This window comes from Calonectris borealis, chromosome 3, assembly GCF_964195595.1.
Source record: "Calonectris borealis chromosome 3, bCalBor7.hap1.2, whole genome shotgun sequence".
Classification (NCBI taxonomy): domain Eukaryota; kingdom Metazoa; phylum Chordata; class Aves; order Procellariiformes; family Procellariidae; genus Calonectris; species Calonectris borealis.
The window spans coordinates 27,871,795-27,893,050 of record NC_134314.1 but is presented as its reverse complement, the minus strand read 5'-3'; the positions used below and the strand labels follow the sequence as shown (position 1 = coordinate 27,893,050).

The 21,256-nt window shown below is 35.7% G+C and overlaps 1 protein-coding gene across 1 annotated transcript in view; it reads left to right on the top strand.

Moving 5' to 3' along the window:
• The window catches only part of HMGCLL1 (3-hydroxy-3-methylglutaryl-CoA lyase like 1), a 79,941-nt gene that overhangs the window by 24,262 nt on the left and 34,423 nt on the right, over positions 1 to 21,256 (top strand). Inside the window, exons 3-6 of the mRNA XM_075148034.1 lie at positions 188 to 295; positions 5,834 to 5,929; positions 7,771 to 7,919; positions 21,123 to 21,186. Coding sequence (XP_075004135.1) covers positions 188 to 295; positions 5,834 to 5,929; positions 7,771 to 7,919; positions 21,123 to 21,186 — 417 coding nt within the window. The remainder of the gene's footprint in view (positions 1 to 187; positions 296 to 5,833; positions 5,930 to 7,770; positions 7,920 to 21,122; positions 21,187 to 21,256) is intronic.

Sequence of the window (21,256 nt, the reverse complement as noted above, 5' to 3'; positions counted from 1 at the left end):
TGCCTAGTGCTTTCCCTGTACAGTAGCTTCCTACTGTCATGAAACAGTATAGTTATGGTATAATGTATAAGTGTAGTTCATTATTTAAAAAAAAAGTGTTGATTATGTGCTAAGAACATTTCGCTTATTTACAAAAATTTCTTACCACATGAAACACTTTACTATACTATATCTCCGTGTCCGCTAGGTGATAGTCCCAACTGATACCAAAATTGAGTTAATCAACCGGCTTTCCAGAACAGGCCTGCCTGCAATAGAAGTGACCAGTTTCGTTTCATCCAAGTGGGTGCCTCAGGTATGTAAATCATCACCATTCAGAACTATTTCAATTTAAATGCCATTAAATGCAGTGGAGTTTTCCAGTAGTATACCCTGTATGATTATAGAAGAAAATGGAACAGAAATAATATACTGTTTATTTGTAAAATAGGATGCTGTTGTCAGACACCATTTACGCAGTTTTATGCTTTTATTCAGATCAGCTGAAGTTGGGCTAATTATTAAAAAGTAGTCAAAATTGAAGTAAAGCCAGCAAGCTGTGCAGAAAGCTGGTTAAAGGAAGCAGGTTACTCCAGAAGGGAAGGGAACTGGAAGCCAAGCACGATAACAAGGGAAGCAGAGGCTGTAGCCTTCTTGGTTAAAGGGCAGTCCAGCTGCTCTCTGTGAGAGCAGAGCAAGTCTGGTGAGGGTAACCAGCGCAGCCAAGAGTACACATACTCAGGTGAGTCTGCAGGGATGCAGCGGGTCCATGGTCAAGCTGGTAAGTCAACTCTGCGAGACATAGTCAGGATCCAATCGGTAAGGTACATGGCCAAGTACGGGCTTGGCTGCTGCTGTGCAGCTGCACTGTTGCTCAGACAGGGAGGAAGCATGAGAGTGTCTCAGCTTAAAAGTTTCTTCTGAGTGAAAAGGGAGACTACTTAACAGAGCTGTTTGGGGAAGCCTCTGCTGATCTGCTTTCCAGCTTTTACTGATGAGCTCCAAGGCTGATTGAGGCTTCTCAAGTTGCTGTCTTATCAGTGAGCCAGCCTTGAGTGCAGGCAGCTAAACTCTAAGAAGGGGAGCACTCCGGGCCCTGTCAACAGAATTACTAGGAGTACAATTTGCCATGGTTGCTACATAGAGAAATCTTAAATATTGTCATTGCTCTCCAGACTTAAATAATTTAGCAAGTGATTCCCTATTTCCCCCTTGCAGCACGAGGGTGGGAATTTGTATGAGTGTGTATATGCAAGGGACAGCAGTAAATGGGGAGTGAGAGAATTGGGTCACAGGATGCTGAATGGGGATAAAACGTGTGGGACGATGTAAAGGGCAGCTGGGATATAGGATGCTGAGTGTAGACATGCTGATAAAGATTTGAGAATATGAAGCTGTTGGGATGCAGAGTACTGAGTTTGTGCATCCAGATGAACACCAGTGGGGCTGATCTCTGGGAACAGTCATGGTGGAGGGGACTTCCTGTGGAAGCAAGATCAGTTCAAAGACCTAGAATCAGAGAAGGAAAACCTAGGTGCACAGGGCTTGTGCATACTGGGGAAACTTCTGTACAGAGCTCCCTAGCACCAAACCAGGGGAGTAGACTCCCCAGGCCTAGGGGTTGTGTGTACTGTCATGGAAACTTGTCTCTTCCCTAAGCCAAATACCATTTTTTATCTGCGGCACTTGGTACATTTCTGTGTATCTATCCACTATCCTTTTCCAAACACTAACATTATAAACATTCACACACATACAAACACACATACACTCACATCTTAAGGATTCTAGTTAAGGAGAGATGTTGCAGATTCTATCCTGATTTTGAATTTGCTCACAAAAGGGAATTGACTTTCTGCAGTTAATAATATAGAGAAAATTCTTTACAATCAATGTTAACGTTGTACTGTGGAATGGAGACAAAGTACTTGTGCATTTTATTTTGCTTTTTATTTATGTAAATACTCAGTTGTAACTAAAGAATTGGGATGGTGACGCATTATTAATATAATTTAATGTTGTTCCTACCTCTTTTCTACTCTTCTGAGAACTAATAGTCATCGATGTAAAAAAGAAAGGTAGCATAACTTTTTTTCTTTTCCCGTAAATGAAATTTCATTTTCCACATTTGGAAGTGTGTTTGGAAGATCTAAATTTGGGACTTTTATGTATGTAGTAGGAGTTAGGCACGTTAGTTATTTTGCAGGTTTAGCACTCTATCAGCAGCCATACTGAGTTTTGATGAATTGTGATAATTTGCTTATTATTTTTCCAAAATTAATTTTTACATTTGTTACAATTCAGCAGAAATCCCAGCCTTTCTGAACTCAGCAGCAAAACTACATGGCATTAGGAGTGCCAGGTTTTCATTTGAGGTTTAACACTGCAAATTCAGACTTAGTCCTGAAGTATGGTATGTAGCTCCTGTTTGTGCAAACTTAATCATTCCCTGCAAGTGAGGAAATAAATCAATACTTGTCTATGTAATTTAAACTCATTTTCAAGAAATAACACACTTGTTTGCACAGAAACATTTGAGTACTTGTATGTTTAGTAAGGACCACACAAGGTATTTACAGAGTAAAACATGAAAGTAATTGATTTGAGAAAATACTTCAATTTTTAACATTGTTGCACATCTTCTATCAAAATGTATATTGTCGTGGTTTAACCTGGCAGGCAGCCAAATACCACGCAGCCACTCCCTCACTCCCCCGCCCCCGGTGGGATGGGGAGAGAATTGGAAGGGTAAGAGTGAGAAAAAACTTGTAGGTTGAGATAAAGACAGTTTAATAGAACAGAAAAGGGAAAATAATACTAATACTAATACTAATAATAGAATATACAAAAGAGTGATGCACAATGCAATTGCTCACCACCCGAGCTGACTGATAACCAAGTAGCAATCGCTACTTCCTGGATCACGCCTACCATTCATATACTGAGCATGACGTCACATGGCATGGAATACCCCGTTGGCCAGCTGGACTGGCTGTCCTGGCTGTGCTCCCTCCCAGCCTCTGCTTGGTAGCATGGAAGCTGTCCTTGACAGGGTACTTAGCAACAACTGAAAACATCAATGTGTTATCAACATTCTTCTCATACTAAAACCAAAACACAGCATTAGGAAGAAATTTAACTCTATCCCAGCTGAAACCAGGACATATATAAAGTTTGTCCTTTTTAAACCAAGAATGCATTCTGGGCCTGGACTGTATTCCAGGCTTTCCTCTGAGAAAAATACGGTATGATCATACTTTTTCTTATTCATGAGTTAGCAGAGCAAACTGGCTGTACAGCACTCTCTAAGGGACTCCTTTGATTTATTTCAGTGTTCCTGGGATCACCAGGGAAGGGCCTAAAGAAAGGATAATAGGAAAGGGGAAGAGAACACTGACAATGCAGAATTTCTTTGGTGTCAGTGCAGGGGCAATCAGTTTTCAGATTGTGTCTGTTAAAAGTGGCTAGGCTAAGTTTTTCCAAGTGCCATCAAACTTTGGCAGTTACAGCAACAGAGAATAATGTAGGGGTTTTTAAACATTAGAAGGAAAAGTCTAAAGCAAAGGTGGATTTCTTCCTTTCGTGTTTAATTATTTCCTTTTCCTGTGAGCCGTTAGGAGTACCAAATTTAGCACAGGTTTGTCGGTTTTGGAAAAAATGAACAATCCCTTCTTATCTTAAATTCATGTCTGAATACTTTATTTTAATGGCTTAATTTGTGCTCAGAATGTTTTTTATTTAAAAGATAAGATTATGTTGTTTGATAGGGAGTGCAGTCTTGACTTTGTCTTTTCTTTGCTCCTTTCTTTTTTCTTTTCATAGGTCATGGGAATAGAATTCATGGTTATGTTTAGATCACTCATTCACTTATTTCTTTTTTTAGTATTTTAAAGCTGTTTTATGGTTTCCCATCCACTGTTTTTTTTGGCAAAGATTTTTTTACTGAAAAAAGCTAAAAGAAAAAGTTCCACAGTAGCGAGGTGCCATATAAAACAGGATCCCACACCTATAACCTAAATGGCCAAAAATTATAAATACCTACCATTAGAAAGCTTATTTTTAAAGAAATTTGGAAAAGAAATATTTTATTACAATTTAAAATCTTATAACATGCAATATGTATTAAAATCGGATTTTACTTACAGGAAAAATAGTAATGGGACAAATGTAATACATGTAATATTATTTGGACCTGGCAGCTTTATACTGGTTGAAAAAGCGTCATTTTGGTTTTCTAGTATATTTTAAGTCAGGCTATAATTTTAAAGTGTAGAATTAGTTCCAGCATTTGCCATTTAATTAATCATTTGGTTTCAAACATTCTTCCTTGCCCTGAGAAATGTAGATACTATTTATGTTAAATTAAGGAATGAAAAATTGTTCTTAAAAACCTAAGGCATTACCAAATTGTTTTTGTGAGGTTATCAGATATGTTAGGTGGTCACACTGATTGAGTTTATGTAGAATCAATTACAAAAAGTTGCTTTGTGCCATCACTTGTTTCCTGATGAGAAATGCGTTGTGTCTGGCGATAAGACACTTTTCATACCATATATCCCCTTCCTTATAGATACATGTTGAGCTTACATTTGAGGAGGCATATATGCATTTTTCTGATATTTTTAATCCATTCATTTTCGTAGTAGGAAACCAGTGACAGGAAGATTCCAGGTTGCCAATAGTACTGTCACTTAATAAACTGGTATAATTTAATATCACATATTTAGAATTGTGGTACTGCAAAGCTATCAATAAAGTATCCATTGAAAATAAGGAGTAATGAAAGCTTTGTAGTTCATGTATCTTTTCATATGGTACTCCTGAAATTACTTTTCATCAGCGTGGAAAGAATCAGAAATCCAATTTAATATTGTTTGCTTGGAAGATTTGCTTTTATGAGAGCTGATTTAAAAAGCATTTAAAATACACTATTCATTTTTTAAAACTCAAAATCTGTAAGACATGAAATATGAGGGATATGTTTTATTAACTGTATTGTTTTCAGGCATGCACATAATTAAAAAATAAACTCATTTTTCCTCCACTTCTTTCAAGAAAATGTGCTTGTCTGAATAATCTACAGTTTATTACATGAATAAGTCTTTGATTCATCTTCTTGATTAGTACATGGAGTACATTTAATCTTGAGTGAGAAAAGTGTACGAATATCTTAAAAAGGCAGAGTTTCTTTTGAGAGAGGAGACTAAGGAAAACAAATGCTTGAATAAAGTAATGGTCTTTGACCTTTGCTATAATAAAGAAGTATTTTCTTCCTTTGAAAGAAAATTCTAAGTATATTAAAATGTTAGACTACGCAGAAAACTGGATTTTGCTATATTTTTAAGGATAGACTTGTGATTAGTCTTTTCAAATATGCCGATTACAGTGTTGAGTAATTCAGGTTCGCTTATGCTTAAGATTGTGAAGTTGCATTTATCAGAGTGCTGAAGTTTTCAAGATTTGGATGGTTTTAGAATGTCAGTTATTCTATTAATTCCACCTATTGAGTCCACTGAGGTAAGTTTAAAGTTGCAATAACAGTTGATGATCAGCATGATCACAAGTCTGTTAATTTATGATACAAATTATGTTTTTACAGATACACTCAAAAAGAAATCTTAGCCCCAATTCTGTATTCATATAGAACTAGAAAACTTGCAACTCAAATACTCAAAAGTTAAGAAAACCAAAAAAAGAGTGCTTGTACAGCATCAATTTAACCCCTTTGTTGTTACACTTTTTGTATGAACTGTATACGTAATGAAGACAAAAATACGGTTGAAGCTAATTTCTGCTTAGTTATATAAAATCAGAAAATAACTGCTGATCAATGCAAATTATTGATATATTTTAGATGGCAGATCACAAAGAAGTAATGAGGGGCATTGAGCGGCATCCTGGAGTCCAATATCCTGTTCTCACGCCTAATCTGCAAGGTTTTCATTCTGCTGTAAGTGCCTTCATAGAAGATGTCCACAATTACCTCTTTCATGTTTCAGACGCTTTCAGTTCAGTACCATAAACTAGCTATTTAATGTCATATAACCTGTCCTGCTAGAAATAAGCTATAGGTTTTTTTTAATTAAAAACTCTCAGTTTTTGTGAAAAATGGGCGAATTCACAGAGTGATGTTAAGCTCTATATATTCATATTTTAATGGAAGTATTGATCAAACAGTCTTTGCAAGTTCCTATAAATGATGCTTGTGTATAAAGAGAAAGACAGTTCCTTCTCCTTCTTTGACTTGGCCCTAGAAAAGTTGCTGAAGAGTGTCTTCTTATTGGAAAGTAGTGAAGAAGAATGAGGAAAGAGTCAATTAAATGAAAATGCTTTATAGGAATGTATTAGATTTCTTAAATTCTGCATTTCATTTTGGTAGGGTTTGAAAGTTTAAATTGTTTCAGTTCATACAAAATAAATATTCAAAATTATAGACCCGAAATGTTTGGAATTGCAAAAATGGGGCAGTTTAGTCTTCTTAAAACATACACATTGATAGTCAAATCTTTACACTTTTTTCTTTTCTGAAAATTTTTCATGCTTCTATGCTTTTGTCTTGATATAAGATAAGCCGTATTTGGGAAGCATACTGTTTGGTGGACATTTGTAGTGTAGTCTATACTGCGTATGAAATCTCTGTTAAAACAGAATCCTGTACAAAGGCGAGTTAACTATCAATAGTCAGATTTATAGTGCCGCAGTTTTGTCTGCAATGGTAGCTTGTATGAGTTTAATTAATTAATTAATTAATTAATTTAAAGATTTGAATTTAGCAGAATTAAATCTGCTATATTTCTGTACTGTATTTAGTGATGTAATGAAAGGAAAACAATGCAAAAATAGTTGTAGGTTATTGCTGAGTTCTTTCTTGCTGCTATTTTTTTTTCTTCCCTCTGTTTCAAAGGATATTTGTTCCTGTAAGGGTTGCTGAAGCTTAGACATTATCCTGCAGAAGCAGAGAGAAAAGGGAGAAGCTCCATTCTTTTTCAGAGAACAAGAGTGTCACTGGAGAGTGAGAATTAATTAATTAGCTATTCTCCTAAGCTTAAATGTTTTCTTCTCCTATCATTTGGCTTTCAGCATTCTAGTTTGCCTCATGTTAGGTGATTTACTGAGTACCGAGGTACTGAGTACAAGCTCAGGCCAATGGCCGCTTCAGTGAAGTCACCACATATACACATTTTCTAGACTGGTATTTGCTCTGAGACTTTTTCTCAGCAGACTCTCTCATTTTCCATATGATCCATATCGCCTATGACACCAAGACCAATGGAGCCCTTGATCCTAGAGTTGGCTCTAACACGGAAATCCCTGTTGGTTATTGTTATTGCTGCTCTAGGCACATGCAGGCACAGAGCTTTCCTAAGCATGAGAAGGACTTCCTGGCATTCATGAGGAACAGGCTTTGTACAGAGATGGATATTTCAGAGTTGTTATATGATCTTTTCCTTTTCTGAAAAATGAATATAAGTATCAATCATTATTATTTTCATAGTTGGTTCATATGATTTCCTACATCTTAATACCTTTATCATTTATCACTTTAAAAATATGTTTACCTAATTGCTAAGAAGAGGAAGGAAATATGCTGTGGTGAATGAACTCAAAGTTTGATTCAATCTGTTTTTATGTAATAGATTTAAACAAAATTGGAATGAAACTTGTGTTTTAGATATGGAAGATATACTTACAATGTACTTTAAAATTCTAGAATGTTGTATGGAATTAAATGCTTAATCTAATCTTTTAATACAGTGTTATGATTCTGTTTTATTGAAATTTATTTTTCAGATTGCAGCAGGGGCTACAGAAGTCTCAGTATTTGGTGCAGCATCTGAATCTTTTAGCAAAATGAATATTAATTGTTCCATTGAGGAAAGCATAGAAAAATTTGAAGAAGTTGCTAAATCTGCAAGGAATATGAATATTCCAGTGCGTGGGTAAATATAAAGATTCTTAAGTAATACAGAGTTATTGGAATTGCTGTTACAGGGCTTTTTTTGTACCAATAAAAAAGTATACTACCAAATTTTTACATTTTAGATGAATTGAAATAATAGTTCTTACTGTGATTTTTTTTTTTTAGATATTGAATATATTTAGTAATTTTGCTTTATGTTTTGTAACTGCTAATGGTGACTAGTTCTCTCTGGAAATTGAAAAAAAATAAGCTGTGTGTATCAACATACCCATTTTATCGTACAAATTTACTTTTATCGTCACAGATGACAGAATAAAATTTATTTTGTGCTGCTGAGAACTCATAACATTGTTGCCTGCACCTTAAAAAATACCCTGCATACTTTTATTTTACTATAGTATTGATAGTATATCACTTTATACACTGTAGAATCAAGGTATAAAAGTGATAGAACAAATTTACTCCTAAGAAAAAAAGTATTCTCAATATAAGTTATTCTGAAAACTCCAGGCATTGAAGTGTTTGGAGTCTCTAGTGCATGAAACTCTGGAATTGTCCAGTATTTATCGTTCTCTAGAGTACCTTCTTTTAAACTTGAAATAATCCTGAATGGTACTCACCCTTGAGCACTCTTTCTTTTTCATTTCCATTTTCTTTTGCATTACACAGAGCTATTTATTTAAGATTATTTGTGAAGGTCCTTGTGAATGCAAAAAGGCTTACATAGGTTCAAGGAGAAACTCAATAGTGAGATCAACTGAGGATTAGTAGTAATACAAACTACATCGTGTTCAGAAAATACCTGGCCTTGAAAATGGATAGAGGTAGATACCTCAGAGGCTAAGTGCTTGAAAACCTATCTGGGAATAAATACTGGGATCTCTCTTTCCTCCAGAAATACTGATGAGGTAATGCTACTGCTCACTTTTTACAATATAGTGTGGTAGTTTGAGCATTTGTCTTGAGAAAGGGAGATCTGACTTCTAGTTGTACCTCAGCCTCAGAGGATCACAGAATAACAGAATGGTTTAGGTTGAAAGGGACCTCTGGAGGTCATCTTGTCCAACCCAAGGATTTTAATACGCACACATCCAACCAAGGATAGCTCATAAATGCTTGGGTACTTATTCCCTAGCCTGGTTATATGTTTCAGATGGAAAATCACTGAATATAGAAGTAAGAACTTTCACTGTATTAAGAAACAAGAACTTGTACCAGAGTTTAAATATTCTACCTAGTTGCTAATCTGTCAGGTAGAGTCAGGGTTTGCCTTCCTGAGCAACTTCTCTTAAAAAAGGTCTGAAGGTCTCTACCACCAAGGTTTGCCACATTTTTCTGGAACTAAATTTGGAGCTGAACACATAACTAGCAATTTGAGTTCTCCAGGAGGATTAAGCTCAGGGATGTCTGAATTTTATGTCCCAGATAGGTGTGGATAAAGGAATAGGCAGTCAATTCAGAAAAGACAGCATGTGTATGGCAACAAACCTTAGGCACTTGGTGAACATTTTTACAGTAAACTTTTGTTTTCTGGTTTCATCAGATGTCTAGAAACGTCAGGCAATATTTTCTGTTTCATATTCCTGTATTTCACTAACAAAATTCAACCAAGTGACACAATAGAGGCAACCAACCATCAAGGGAATCCTCAAAGCTTATGCATTGTATATGTTTTTGCATAGCTATGGGTGTCAACAAATGGACTTTGCAACTGATCCAGAAGATATAAACTGCAGGTGATGAAGAAGCCCCTGTGGTGTACTCTAGATCGATGTTGGAGCTTAAAATGTTAACTTATCTTCTGTGCACTAGTTTTCACATGTTTAAGAAAGTGGCAACCTGCTGCTTTTTTTTCCACAGATTGTATGTCTAAGGCATTTGTAATATGCGAGTAGCAGTTATTCTGGCACTGATACAGTGATGTGATGGAAATGACTGTTCCCATGATAGAATTCTACAACATTCCCATACATTTATGGTCTACTGTCTGATGAACTGTGTGTGGCAGGTTTTTTTCTGCAAACAGCAGAAGAAAATGAGAAAGCAGCAGGATGGGAAGGCACATACAGAGAGGAAGAAGTAAGAGGCAGAAAATGGTCAAACAGAAGCAGGGCGCAAAAAAAATTTATGATAATTAAGAATAAAAAGAAGGAAAACAAAGCAAGGAGATACAAAGAGAGGGGTATCAAGAACCAGGTAATGAAGCAAAGAGAAAAAACAGCAGTACAGAGATGAAGAGAAATGAGATAATTGAACTCGGAGAAAATACAATCAGATTGTGTTTTAAAAGTGCTTACTTTGTGCATCCAGTATAAAGATCTGTGATTTCACTTCAGTTTGCAAACCTAGGCAAACCTCACACCGTACATGCAGGGCAATTTTATTGAGTCTGTCATGCCAGGTGCAGTATGTTACACAATGCTTGAACAGTGGACTGCTTAATATCAGATATGCTACAAAGTGAACAGATCCGAAGTAGTGAATGAAAATGAAAGCTATAGCTTTCTTCCTCAGGCTTACAGATCTAAGAAAAGTAAATCATTCGGAAGTAGGAAGCCAAGAATCATTTGATTTGTGGGATTATAACCGAGTACAGAATCCAATTACAGAGGATAAGTATATTGAAGAGAAACTACATTTATGTTTATGTTACAGCTATCTTCATCACAGGATATTAGCTTGGGAACTAATTTATTCAGTGAAAATTAGAGGTTGAGGCATCAGGAGATAAGATGCTGGACTAACGTTACACTTCAACAAATCAAAAATTTTAGGAGAGGACTGTCTGGTATTTGTCCAGAGGGATCTAATATAACTCAATAATAAAGTAGCTAATCTGCTAAAAATCTGCTGAGAATCTAAATTGCAGAATATGGAGCCTTATTTCATAACAAAAAAACCCAACTGAGGTAATAATTCTGAGTATCTAAAACATCCATTGAACATGGATTTCAGTATATGAAAATATTGAAAAGAAAGTTTTGAGCATGCTAATAAGTTAGAAGATAAAAAAGAACTGCTTAACACAATCCGTTTGGACTTTGAGTACACTTCTAAAAAATCCCTCCCAGGAAGATTTTGAGGAGGCAAAATAGTAAGTAATGAGAAATAAAATGTTGCTTTGGATCAGAGTCTAGACAAATATGTTTTCAAGAGAATAATTAGCAAGTATTGTGATACACTGAGTCTTGTTCCTGCATGTTCATACTCATTCAGATGCACTCTGCATGGGTTGCAGAGTTACAGGAATCTGTAGGAAGCATTGATGTGGAATGATTGCTCAGAAATAATACAAAAAAAGGATTGTTTAGTGTCCATCTACCTCAGTACTTTCTTTTAAGCTCCAGTGTACTGTCTTTTGTTGAGTAGAATTCTGAAGACCAGAAAAGTATAGCAGGAGCATGAGCATAGAAATGCAGAATTCAGAAGGACTTTTTTTTATGGTAGATCTCTTAGCAGTTGAACAAAGCTCTAGAAGGTGCATTTAAAACTTCTAATTAGTTAAAAAATGAAAAAATACCCATAAAGAAGCAGCATCAGTTTTGAATGCTAAATGCAGGAAGTAAATAAGTCTGTTTACAACATTTCAGCTGCTTCTGAGGGGGAAGATAGATTGTGGAAGCAGACTGTCATTTCCAACTTAATTCTAGAAGACTAAACCATAATTTTCTCTGGGACTAACACCCAACAAAAGCCTGCACTACTACAGGGAATTCATTAGGACTTGAGTGGAAGTAGTTCATTAGTTCCCAAATATTGCAGTACATTTAGAAGACTTGTGGAGTTTTACATTGTATTTAATTATATAAAACACAGGGCTTCTCTTCCTCGATGAAAAAAAGTGTGGAAAAGATAATCAGAAAGTAAAACTTAAACAGAGATTTCATAGAAATATTCAGTGCGATCAGGGTGACTTTTTCCTGGAGACAAAACAATAAAGAAAAGAATTAGCTATCAAAACCTGTGATTTATGATCTTGATTTATGATCCCATATTTAGCTGCTACTAAACAAGCTGCTTTTAGTGATAGACAAAATAAACGGCATTTTTGTATCCCAGTTCCATGCAAAATTCTCTAAATGCTGAGACAGTCAAGGCTTTGTGGCAAGTTGTTCTTTATGCCATGTTCTTTATGCTTTATATCCTGATCTGTAAGTATCACATAGACAAGTCAAGCAGGGGCAGAAACTGACAGTTTCAGAAACTGAAATTTGGGAGTTTCTGCTGAATTGTTTGGAAACAAAAGGATGGGATATTACATAATTAATCAGTTGACATTCAGTATTTAGAATTGGTGATCATGGTTTGACTGGTTGTTGTTTAATTTCAAGGAGAAGATTAGTTTCAGGTTTTATTTTGTTGTGTAGCTTCTATTTACTGAAAACAATTATATATTGTTTACAACTATTATTGTAACATGAGGCAAATCTGAGCTTGACCACACAAGTCTGAGCTTGTCATCCTAAACCTGCTTGTAGTTACTAGAGGGAAATAGGCAGCTTTCAGGCTAGGATTTATTGTATGTGCTTTTTGAAGTACCTGCCTTAAGATAAGATGAACCACTCTCCAGAAGATCTTTCCTTTTGGCTGCAAAGGAGCTTGGTTCCTATCCTATGTTAGTCATCCTATAGATGGCCTATCTAAAGCATAGGCTGTAGATGATTATCTTTGATATCAGAAGTTAGAACAGATGAATCCCATCCTACCTGTGCGTAGGCTAAGGATTAGCAACTTGTAATTTATGTAAATTACAATAGATGTAAGAAATGTACTAATAGGCTTTGTGCTGCAAGGTAACACAAAATGAAGCTGTGGACTATATGGACAAAGATTGTACTCTGTGCACTGAGAATCAATGTTTCGTTTTTAATCACCCTTTCAGAGACTGGCTACTTTTAAAGAACCGTGGCCAAAACCTGCAGCCTTTGCTCAAGCAAGCTCCCAGGACTACACATTTTGGCTTCTAATATAAATTTTGTAGGCTAAATATTTTGCTTGAATTACTTAGGTAATAAAAATATTAATATGCATAAGTTGTATTTATATTAATTTCAATACAGAGATTGTTTCCTTTCTAAGGCACTATTATTGTTTAAAGTGTTATTTATTTGCAGGAAATGGATAATTTAGTGCCTTGCCCTAACTCCTTATTTGTGCAGTCAAAAAATACTTCCAAAAATAATTTTAAGGGGTTCAAATTTTATTTCCTATTTTTACTGGCAATTTAGAATTTATGTAGTGAGCATAAATCATTGGCAATTCTTGAATCTTATGAAAAATGCACTCAAACAGTTGAAACTAAACTTTAAGCTTTTGCATGTCTTACTGTTGCTACAGCTGCACTAACATTGACTCGATCATCATCCAGAAAATTTATGTTGTCCGCTGTCACATTTAAAATCTGTAGCACAGTACACAGTTTTCTAAATGTTTACTAAATCAGTTCAAATATTTATGAAGAATTGAAATCTTGCGTATGGTCTTAGAAGTTAGACTATTCATTAACATCATAAAGGGGTTTTTATTTTTATTTTTTTGTACATGCATAGAGACTTTACAATAACATCTGGGACACATTCTGTGAAGACACTGAGCCAAATCAGTTATAAACTGTGTGGTCAGCTAATTACTACTATGCATATTTTGCATGTGAAATGATACAAAATACTGCTGGTTTTAGAATTGCATCTTTTAATGTGTAATTCAGGTACTATTAAAAATATCACATCTTTTTCAGGATTGATGAAAAACTGTGGCAAATGGTAATTGCAAGTAGTCACTTGGATTGTGTTTTAATTTAAATGTATTTTTAATGTACATATGAAGAAAATGTTAAGTAAATTCTGATTAAGCTAGATTCTTCCAAATTAATGTATTCCAAAATTTAAAAAGACACAGAAATAAATTGCAATTAGTACAACAGAACAGTAAGGAAGTAAGGACTTGCATTTCCCCCTTTTCCACAAATGGTACTTCACTACCTGCTTTGTGTCCTGTGACAGTGAAATAAAGTCAGACTATCTCCCTCTGAAACATTCAGTTCTGTATAGGACTGTCTTAGTCCTAATAAAAATTAACTGGGAATATAAGACCTGGAAGGTTGTATTTTTTTCTTCTCTACTAAAAAACACTTCTTCATGACCAGCAATTAAAAAATGTATTTATAGAATCATAGAATCATAGAATCGTTTAGGTTGGGAACGACCTTTAAGGTCATCAAGTCCAACCGTATGTCCCAGTCCTGAAAAATTTTCATGTGAATAGCCCTTTTGAGGCCATTTGGACTATTCGCATGTGCAAATGTGAGTGTGTATGCAAATATTTAGAGGTTCAGTGTTAGAAAAACAGATGCAAATGTTTGCTGTAAAATAACTCTAGAAGCATTTCCTTACAAAGCTGCTGCTTCACAAATTAAAGCATATGTAATCACACATTAATTCTAAACTGGTGTATATAATTCCTTTGTTTATAGTCCTATGTCTTTTAAGAATGAGCAGTTGGTGAACTTCGCAATACATAAAAGCATATTGAAATTTATCAATATTTGGCTTATATCTGTCTTTGCATAGAATTCAAATACGGGTTGACATACTTGAAATACAGCAATATTTTTTTCTATGACAAATAGATACCAAACAAACGATTGTATGCAATGTTATTATTATCACCTTTTATATTACATTATAATGAAGGTTACAGGTTACAACATATATAATTCCTTCTTGATTATAGGAAGTAATTATTGTTTTACTTTGATGCTAATACACAAGGTAAGACACAAAATAGTGGAAGCTTAAAGAAAAAGAATTGATTTTAGTTATCTTTATCTTGTGCTAGTGATATTTGTATTTATTTTGAAAAAAAAATACATGTGGAAGAACACATCAGTTTTATTTTAACATACTTTATAACAAGTAATTCCGGAAACTAATAATGAAGTCTGTTTTGTTTATAAAGAAACATCCTGATTGTCTGAAAATTCTGATTATCAAGATAATCTGATCTTTATAATTCAGTTCAATAATGCTCTTTTTTTCTTTTATTACAGTTCATCTTAAATACCTTAATTCAAGATATTTGGATGGCCTTATAATACTGTATTTTATATACCTAATTAGAAGTACCAACAATTCAGTTTTGCACAAATCAATGCAGTTTAAAGCTGCGTATGCTTTATGAATACAGACAGAAACTTTGAACTCATATTTTCTGGTATTCTGGAATACTTTGGGCTGGAGTACACACGTTTTTTTGCATTGCTTTAAACCCCCATTTTTAGACTACACTGTGTAGTTTAGCGTAGTCACAATTATATTGATAATAGGGTGATTTATACCATTATCACTTCTTTAGATAGTAAAAACAATTTAACACCTTCATGTAACTATAAGTGAGCCTGTATTTGAGATTGTGGGAACAACAAAATGTAGATGAACATTTAATGGATTTGGAAGCAACACATTTTGCAGTATGCAGTATGCAGCAACACAGTATGCGAATGGTAAACAAATCTACAGGGTTATACAGTATTAAGCCAGCTGGTCACAGTTCCCTGGAGAAGCTTGAGAAGCTGGAGATTGCTGCGATGTGGGGACTTGGTGCATTTCTCCGTATTGGGGACAGGTTAAGAAAAGGATGTGGGAGCCATTGTACTAATTTTATCATACTGGATGATTGCACTGTGTAAGAGGAGGCATTTTCCTTAGGAATAACTTTATACCAACTCTTACCCATTTTTTTGTGCCTGCAGATAGAAAATATTATTAGTCCAGAAGAGCTGCTTTTTTTTTTTTTACAAAAAAAAGAGGGATACCTGTGGGAAGTAAAAATGATCCCTGTTTCTTCTTAAAGGGTAGTGTAAAATCCGACTTGAAATGTTAGTATGAAATTATGAGGTAACAATACAATGTGTTTGCTAGTATGTTACTGATTGCTCCACGGATAATTCAATATAGTTATTAAAAGTTAAGTGGTTAAGTGGCCCTTCATTATAGTAACAATTTTGTTCTGTTTTTAGAGAAGTTGTTATTTTCTAGAACATAGTCCACAATTTAACAGTGTTTTCTGGGCATTCTAAAAATAATAACAAATATTACTATAGGATTCACTTTGAATAGCATATATGTTACTCGCAACTGGGCACTAAATACATGGAGAGGTGGTTTCTTTTTTTTTTTTAAAATCAAATGTAGAAAAAAAATCCTGGCCTTATTTACACATTTTGGGCTTGGCTTGGAGATCCTGTTTCTGGAAGAATCTCCTTTCCCTCTTCTCTTCTTTGCATTTCCTGTCTCCTTACAGTAAAGATTGCCTGTTTTTAACAAATGGCTTCCTTTGCAAAGAGACAGAATATATCAACCTTAATATTATGAATTCACCAAATGATAGGCATATACATTTTAGCACGAACATCCAATAAAAATAAATACATCTGCAGTGAACATGGTAAATTATATGCGAACTTACACTATAACAATAAACAGGAAACAGCAGCATCTGAATCTGCAACTGGCTTCTCAGGAGGCTCTGTGCTTCCAGCTGTGGTAGCAGCTGTGGATCTGGCTCTGGAACTCTTGCTGAAACAAGCTGACAAAGGGCTGATTACAACATGGAGTTCAGTTTCTGCTTGGATTCATTTTCCTTTTAACACACTTTGGTTATGAGAAGTTTGCTCATTTACCCTGTTTGTGGTTTTATATCCTGCACTTCACAGCCATTGGGCTGGTGTGGTGATTATCACCATTCCTAGTGACCTTGATTGTGGGGACCTTATACTGTCTATACCATTTGTGGAACATTGCAATTCGGTTTTGGCTTACTGGAAGAAAATGAAAACTCTCTTCCTCTTCCTTCGCCCTCCCCATCCCCAGAGGCTGTTCAGCATTTTTGTCCAAAATATTACACAGTAAAGTTGTTGGGGTTTATTTTTTTGATTGTTTTTATATGCATAGAAAACAATTTAGGAGAAGACCAAATGATACTCACCTGCAGTGAAATCTGCAGAACAGGCAAGAGACTGGGTAAACTCTGCCAGGTGAAACAAGTAGAGAACTTCTTTTTATCACTTTTTATTAAAGGGGGGAATTCTGATTTCACAGAACCTGAGTGAGCAAAACAGCATTTACCTGTGTTCCTAAAGCAGCTGTATAGATACGTTCACTTATTGCAGGTCCTTCTTTCCACCTCTGGTTGCATGGGCCCTTTTCTTGATTGCATGCTAAAGACATAGGTAAACTACTAAAAAGTCTGGCCTTGATTCAGCAAAGATTTAAACACATACTTAGAATTAAACACTTCCACTGCCGAGTCTGCTTTGTGAACTCCCAGATATTTGCTTCTGCTCTTATACTGTGGAGTGTCTCTGGTGAATATCCTGAGACCAAGACAGTCTTTCATTACAAAGGCTTTTTTTCTTTCAGTTCTGCCATCTTTTTAGAAAACAGCTGTATTCTCCAACTTAATTGAATCCCCAAATTAAATCCCAGTTTCCTCTCTAACTCATTGCTCAAACTCTTCTCTCTTTTTCCCTCTGCTGCTTTTCTTCACATAGGATCTGGCTTTTTCTCCTAAGGAAAAATAGATACAGTATATTCTTCCTTCTGTCACTCTCTTCTCTCTCCCCTCCCCTAATCCCTTCTCTTTCTCTTCCACTGTCAGAGCAGCAGGAGTTTCTTGTCTACTTTCCATCTGTACCCCTTCCACTTGCCCCAGTGACCCCATGTTCTGTTCTTCCTCTTATTTCTCCCCTCCCTTATTCTCTTTCTTAACCTCTCACTGTCCTCTGGCTCTTTTCCACTGCAATATAAGCAAGCATTTGCCTCTTAAAAATTGCACCTTTGACCCTACTTGGTTCTTCATATCATATCTCATCGCCTATCTCTTCTTCATTCCTAAACTCATTGAAGGCGCTGTTTATAATTACTGTCTGGAGACCCTCTTCTGTGATTCCCTCCTAGAAACTCCTACACTTTGGCTTCTGTTCCTTGCTTGCAACTGCAACAGCTCTCACCAAACTCCCTGATGACAAGATCTCAGAAACAGTAGTCTATCCTCATTCTTCTTGACTTGTCAATAGTGTTTGCTGCAGTTGACCAGACTCTTCTTTAAACTTGTGTCTTTTGTGGCTTTCTGTGGCTCTGTCTTGTTAATTTTCTTCTTTCTAAGCAGTTCTTCAGCATGTTTTTCAAAATTGTCTCCCATTTTGGAGGGGTGTGGGTGGAGGTCTTGTGGCTCTGCTTTGGCTGGATTTTCTTGTGCTTTTAATGCCTTATGGGTTATTTCATGCACAAAAAAGAAAATGTAACAGCCAAACCTATCTATAGATAACAGATCTACGTGCCTATTGAAACCTATTTCCTCTCACTTAAGCGTATTAATTTGGAACCACACAAATGCAATTACAAAGCATCCCACCCAGCGCTGCCTTAAGTCTAGATGTCTTGGCAAATGCTCAGAGGGATTATCTTCCCTCTTTCACATAGACGTGCATATTTTCTCCTTTCATATGCAAGGTTCTTTGTACCCCTGCTAGCTGTACTCAGCCCTTGCCTGCATCTGTTCCAGCTTGCATTACTTTTTCTACAGATTACTCAAATTGTATCTCTTATTTCCAATAAGAATATAGCAAGACTTTGTCAAATGGAATTGATATTTTATGTCCTCTATTAAAAATGCTTATCCTCATATACGTTTGGAGTGCATTTTACTCTTTTACAGCCTCATTTTAAGCATTTCACTTTCTTTGTCATTGCCATCAACTGAGTCTCATTTCTATTGCTCCTGTCCTTTCTGCATGGAATCCCAGTGCTTTTTTTGGTATTGACAATACCAAGAAATGTAATGTTATCACCACGTCTTTACTTTTTATGCCAATTCATTAAATGAAGATATTAGATAAAATTCTGCCAAGCTCATCCTTGATGAACTCTACTGAAAACAGTTCTTTCATTCTCCACAGGACTTTGTTCTCTCTCTGGTAGGAAGTTCCTTACCTGTCAAATTCTTTCAGTAATCCCTATTTTCTCCAGTTTAATATTGAATATCAGATGCCCAGATAGATTATATCTATCATATTTTCCTTGTTTAAAATGTCAGTCTAGTCGCAATGGTGTAAGCATGCAGAGAGTTCATAATCTCAAACAGATTTGTACATTGTAGTAGGCAGATTCCTCAGGTCACCGCATACTTTCATACCCCAGCAGGCCCAGCTGAATTATGTGAGCTCAGGCGAGTTTCTGCTCGCTGGTGTGAACCACAGGGAGTATTCCCTTGTTCTCTAGATACCTTTTGGCCTGCTTTTACTTTTGTTTGCGCTACTCCATTCCAGATGTCATTCATGCCACATTATCACTACCAAATGCATGTTTTCTTGATCTAACATATGTAGCTGTTAGGAACATGTAAAGATATATGTAATTAAAGGGAACGTGCACATACGTACTGTATGTTTTGCATTTACTTTGTGTTTAGTTCTGTTCTTGCTCACTTCATAGTAAGTGCTGTGGCTGATGTTGCAAAATAATTTCAGTAAAAGTCTGTGTAGTCACTAGCTCTAGGCACCGTAGTGTTATGTAAAAAGCAATCCTTTGGGTCTGAAATTTTTCACGCTTGGTTTCATTTGAAAAACTGTGTATGCATAAAAAAATTCAAGGAAATTATCCTGAATTGTTTTTCAGTTGTGTCACTGAAAAGCAGGGCAGTGTTTAACTGTTAACAGTAGCTACTTTTTTATCTTTAATGTAGATAAGTTTGAGAATTCTAAATTTCTTAAACAATGACATCTAAATTGGGGGTCTATGGCCAAGTTTCAAAAACCTGGTTTTCATAATGACATACAGATAATTGAAATCATGCCTAGTAGGCATCTGGACTAAAATTATGGGCAGGATGTAATGGACCCAACCACTTTTGTGGAAATAAAATCCATTTCCATTTCTTTGTCAGGGCTAATCAAGTTCTTTTTAGGTTCAAGGTTTGCTTCATTCTTACTGCTACTTCGAGTGTGCCAACACCATACCTTCATATAAGGGATGGAATATGTTCTATGCAGTAAAATGTTCACATTTTTTTCACAATTTGTTTTTGCCTGTTACTCATCCTAATTTCACATTCTATCAATCAGTTTCTCCTTCAACTGCAAAGAAACAATACATCCTTTACCCTACGGATGTCAACTACCTACAAACTGGCATCTGTTCAATCCCCTTCGGATTATACAGTGTATAATTTTACATTATACCCTTCGGTGTTGAGGGAAAGGGAATGATGGGGGATCGATGAAGGCTCTTGTTCTTCTATTAAGCATTCTATTGAGCAACCTCCCACTGCGGCTGGGGCTCTGCCTGCCACTGAATCTGTTGTAAATCCTTCTACAGCCACACTTACTGTGATTTTGAATGGCTGTTTCTGGTTAGTTTAATCCTATTCCTAAACAATTTAAGATAAACAATTAGAAGTTTAATTGGAATTTCATGGCTCTTAATTTTCATTAAAAAAAAAGAAATTTCAACCAAATTCTACTCTAACACAGCATTGAGACTGAACAATGGAGGCTTGGTTGTGGCTTTCAGTTTTTGTGCTTTGTGGAGCTGATAGCTGCTGAGAGACACAGTCTGGCTTCTCAGTTTCTTCTTGTCCCAAGGCATACCTAAACTACAGCTTGCAATGGAGCTATAATTCTTCTGGGGCACTGGGACAGAAATGCCAGTACAGAGATATAGGGTGAAAGCTACCCCATTCACCACAATTCTAATGACTTATGAGATGGTGGGGTTGTTATAAGTTGCTTGTGTCCATGTGTTGCTCTCTATGATCCAGGTAGCTGGCACAAGGAAGAAAGTTTATACCTTCCTCTGAATACCTTGTGTAGGCCAGGCAAGGCAAAACTTGAGCTGGCTCTTAAAACTTCAGAAGGAAATACCAAGAAAAATTGAAGTCTCCTGCAGCAGCATTAGCTTGGCTAGCATTGCCAGTCCATTACAACTTGTGACATATCTTGAACATAAATAAAGCTATAAATCTCTGTTCTGTGATTTAAGAAGAAAATCGATAAACCTGCTATTTTTATCAGACGTAATTTTAACTTTTCATTCTACAATATTTATTCTACATTAGCTGGCTTAAATATTCAAAATTATATTTAACCTTTTTTTTATGTAACATGGATGGATAGAGAGACGCATATATAAAACAGAAGTATCTTTGTGTGTTCTTTTTATTATAGGTATGTGTCATGTGCATTGGGATGCCCATATGAAGGAAACATCATACCAGCTAAAGTGGCAGAAGTAAGAGTGAACTTCTGGCTTGCCTTTTTAATGAATCAAAAATACATTTTAAAATGTCTATAAGTAATGT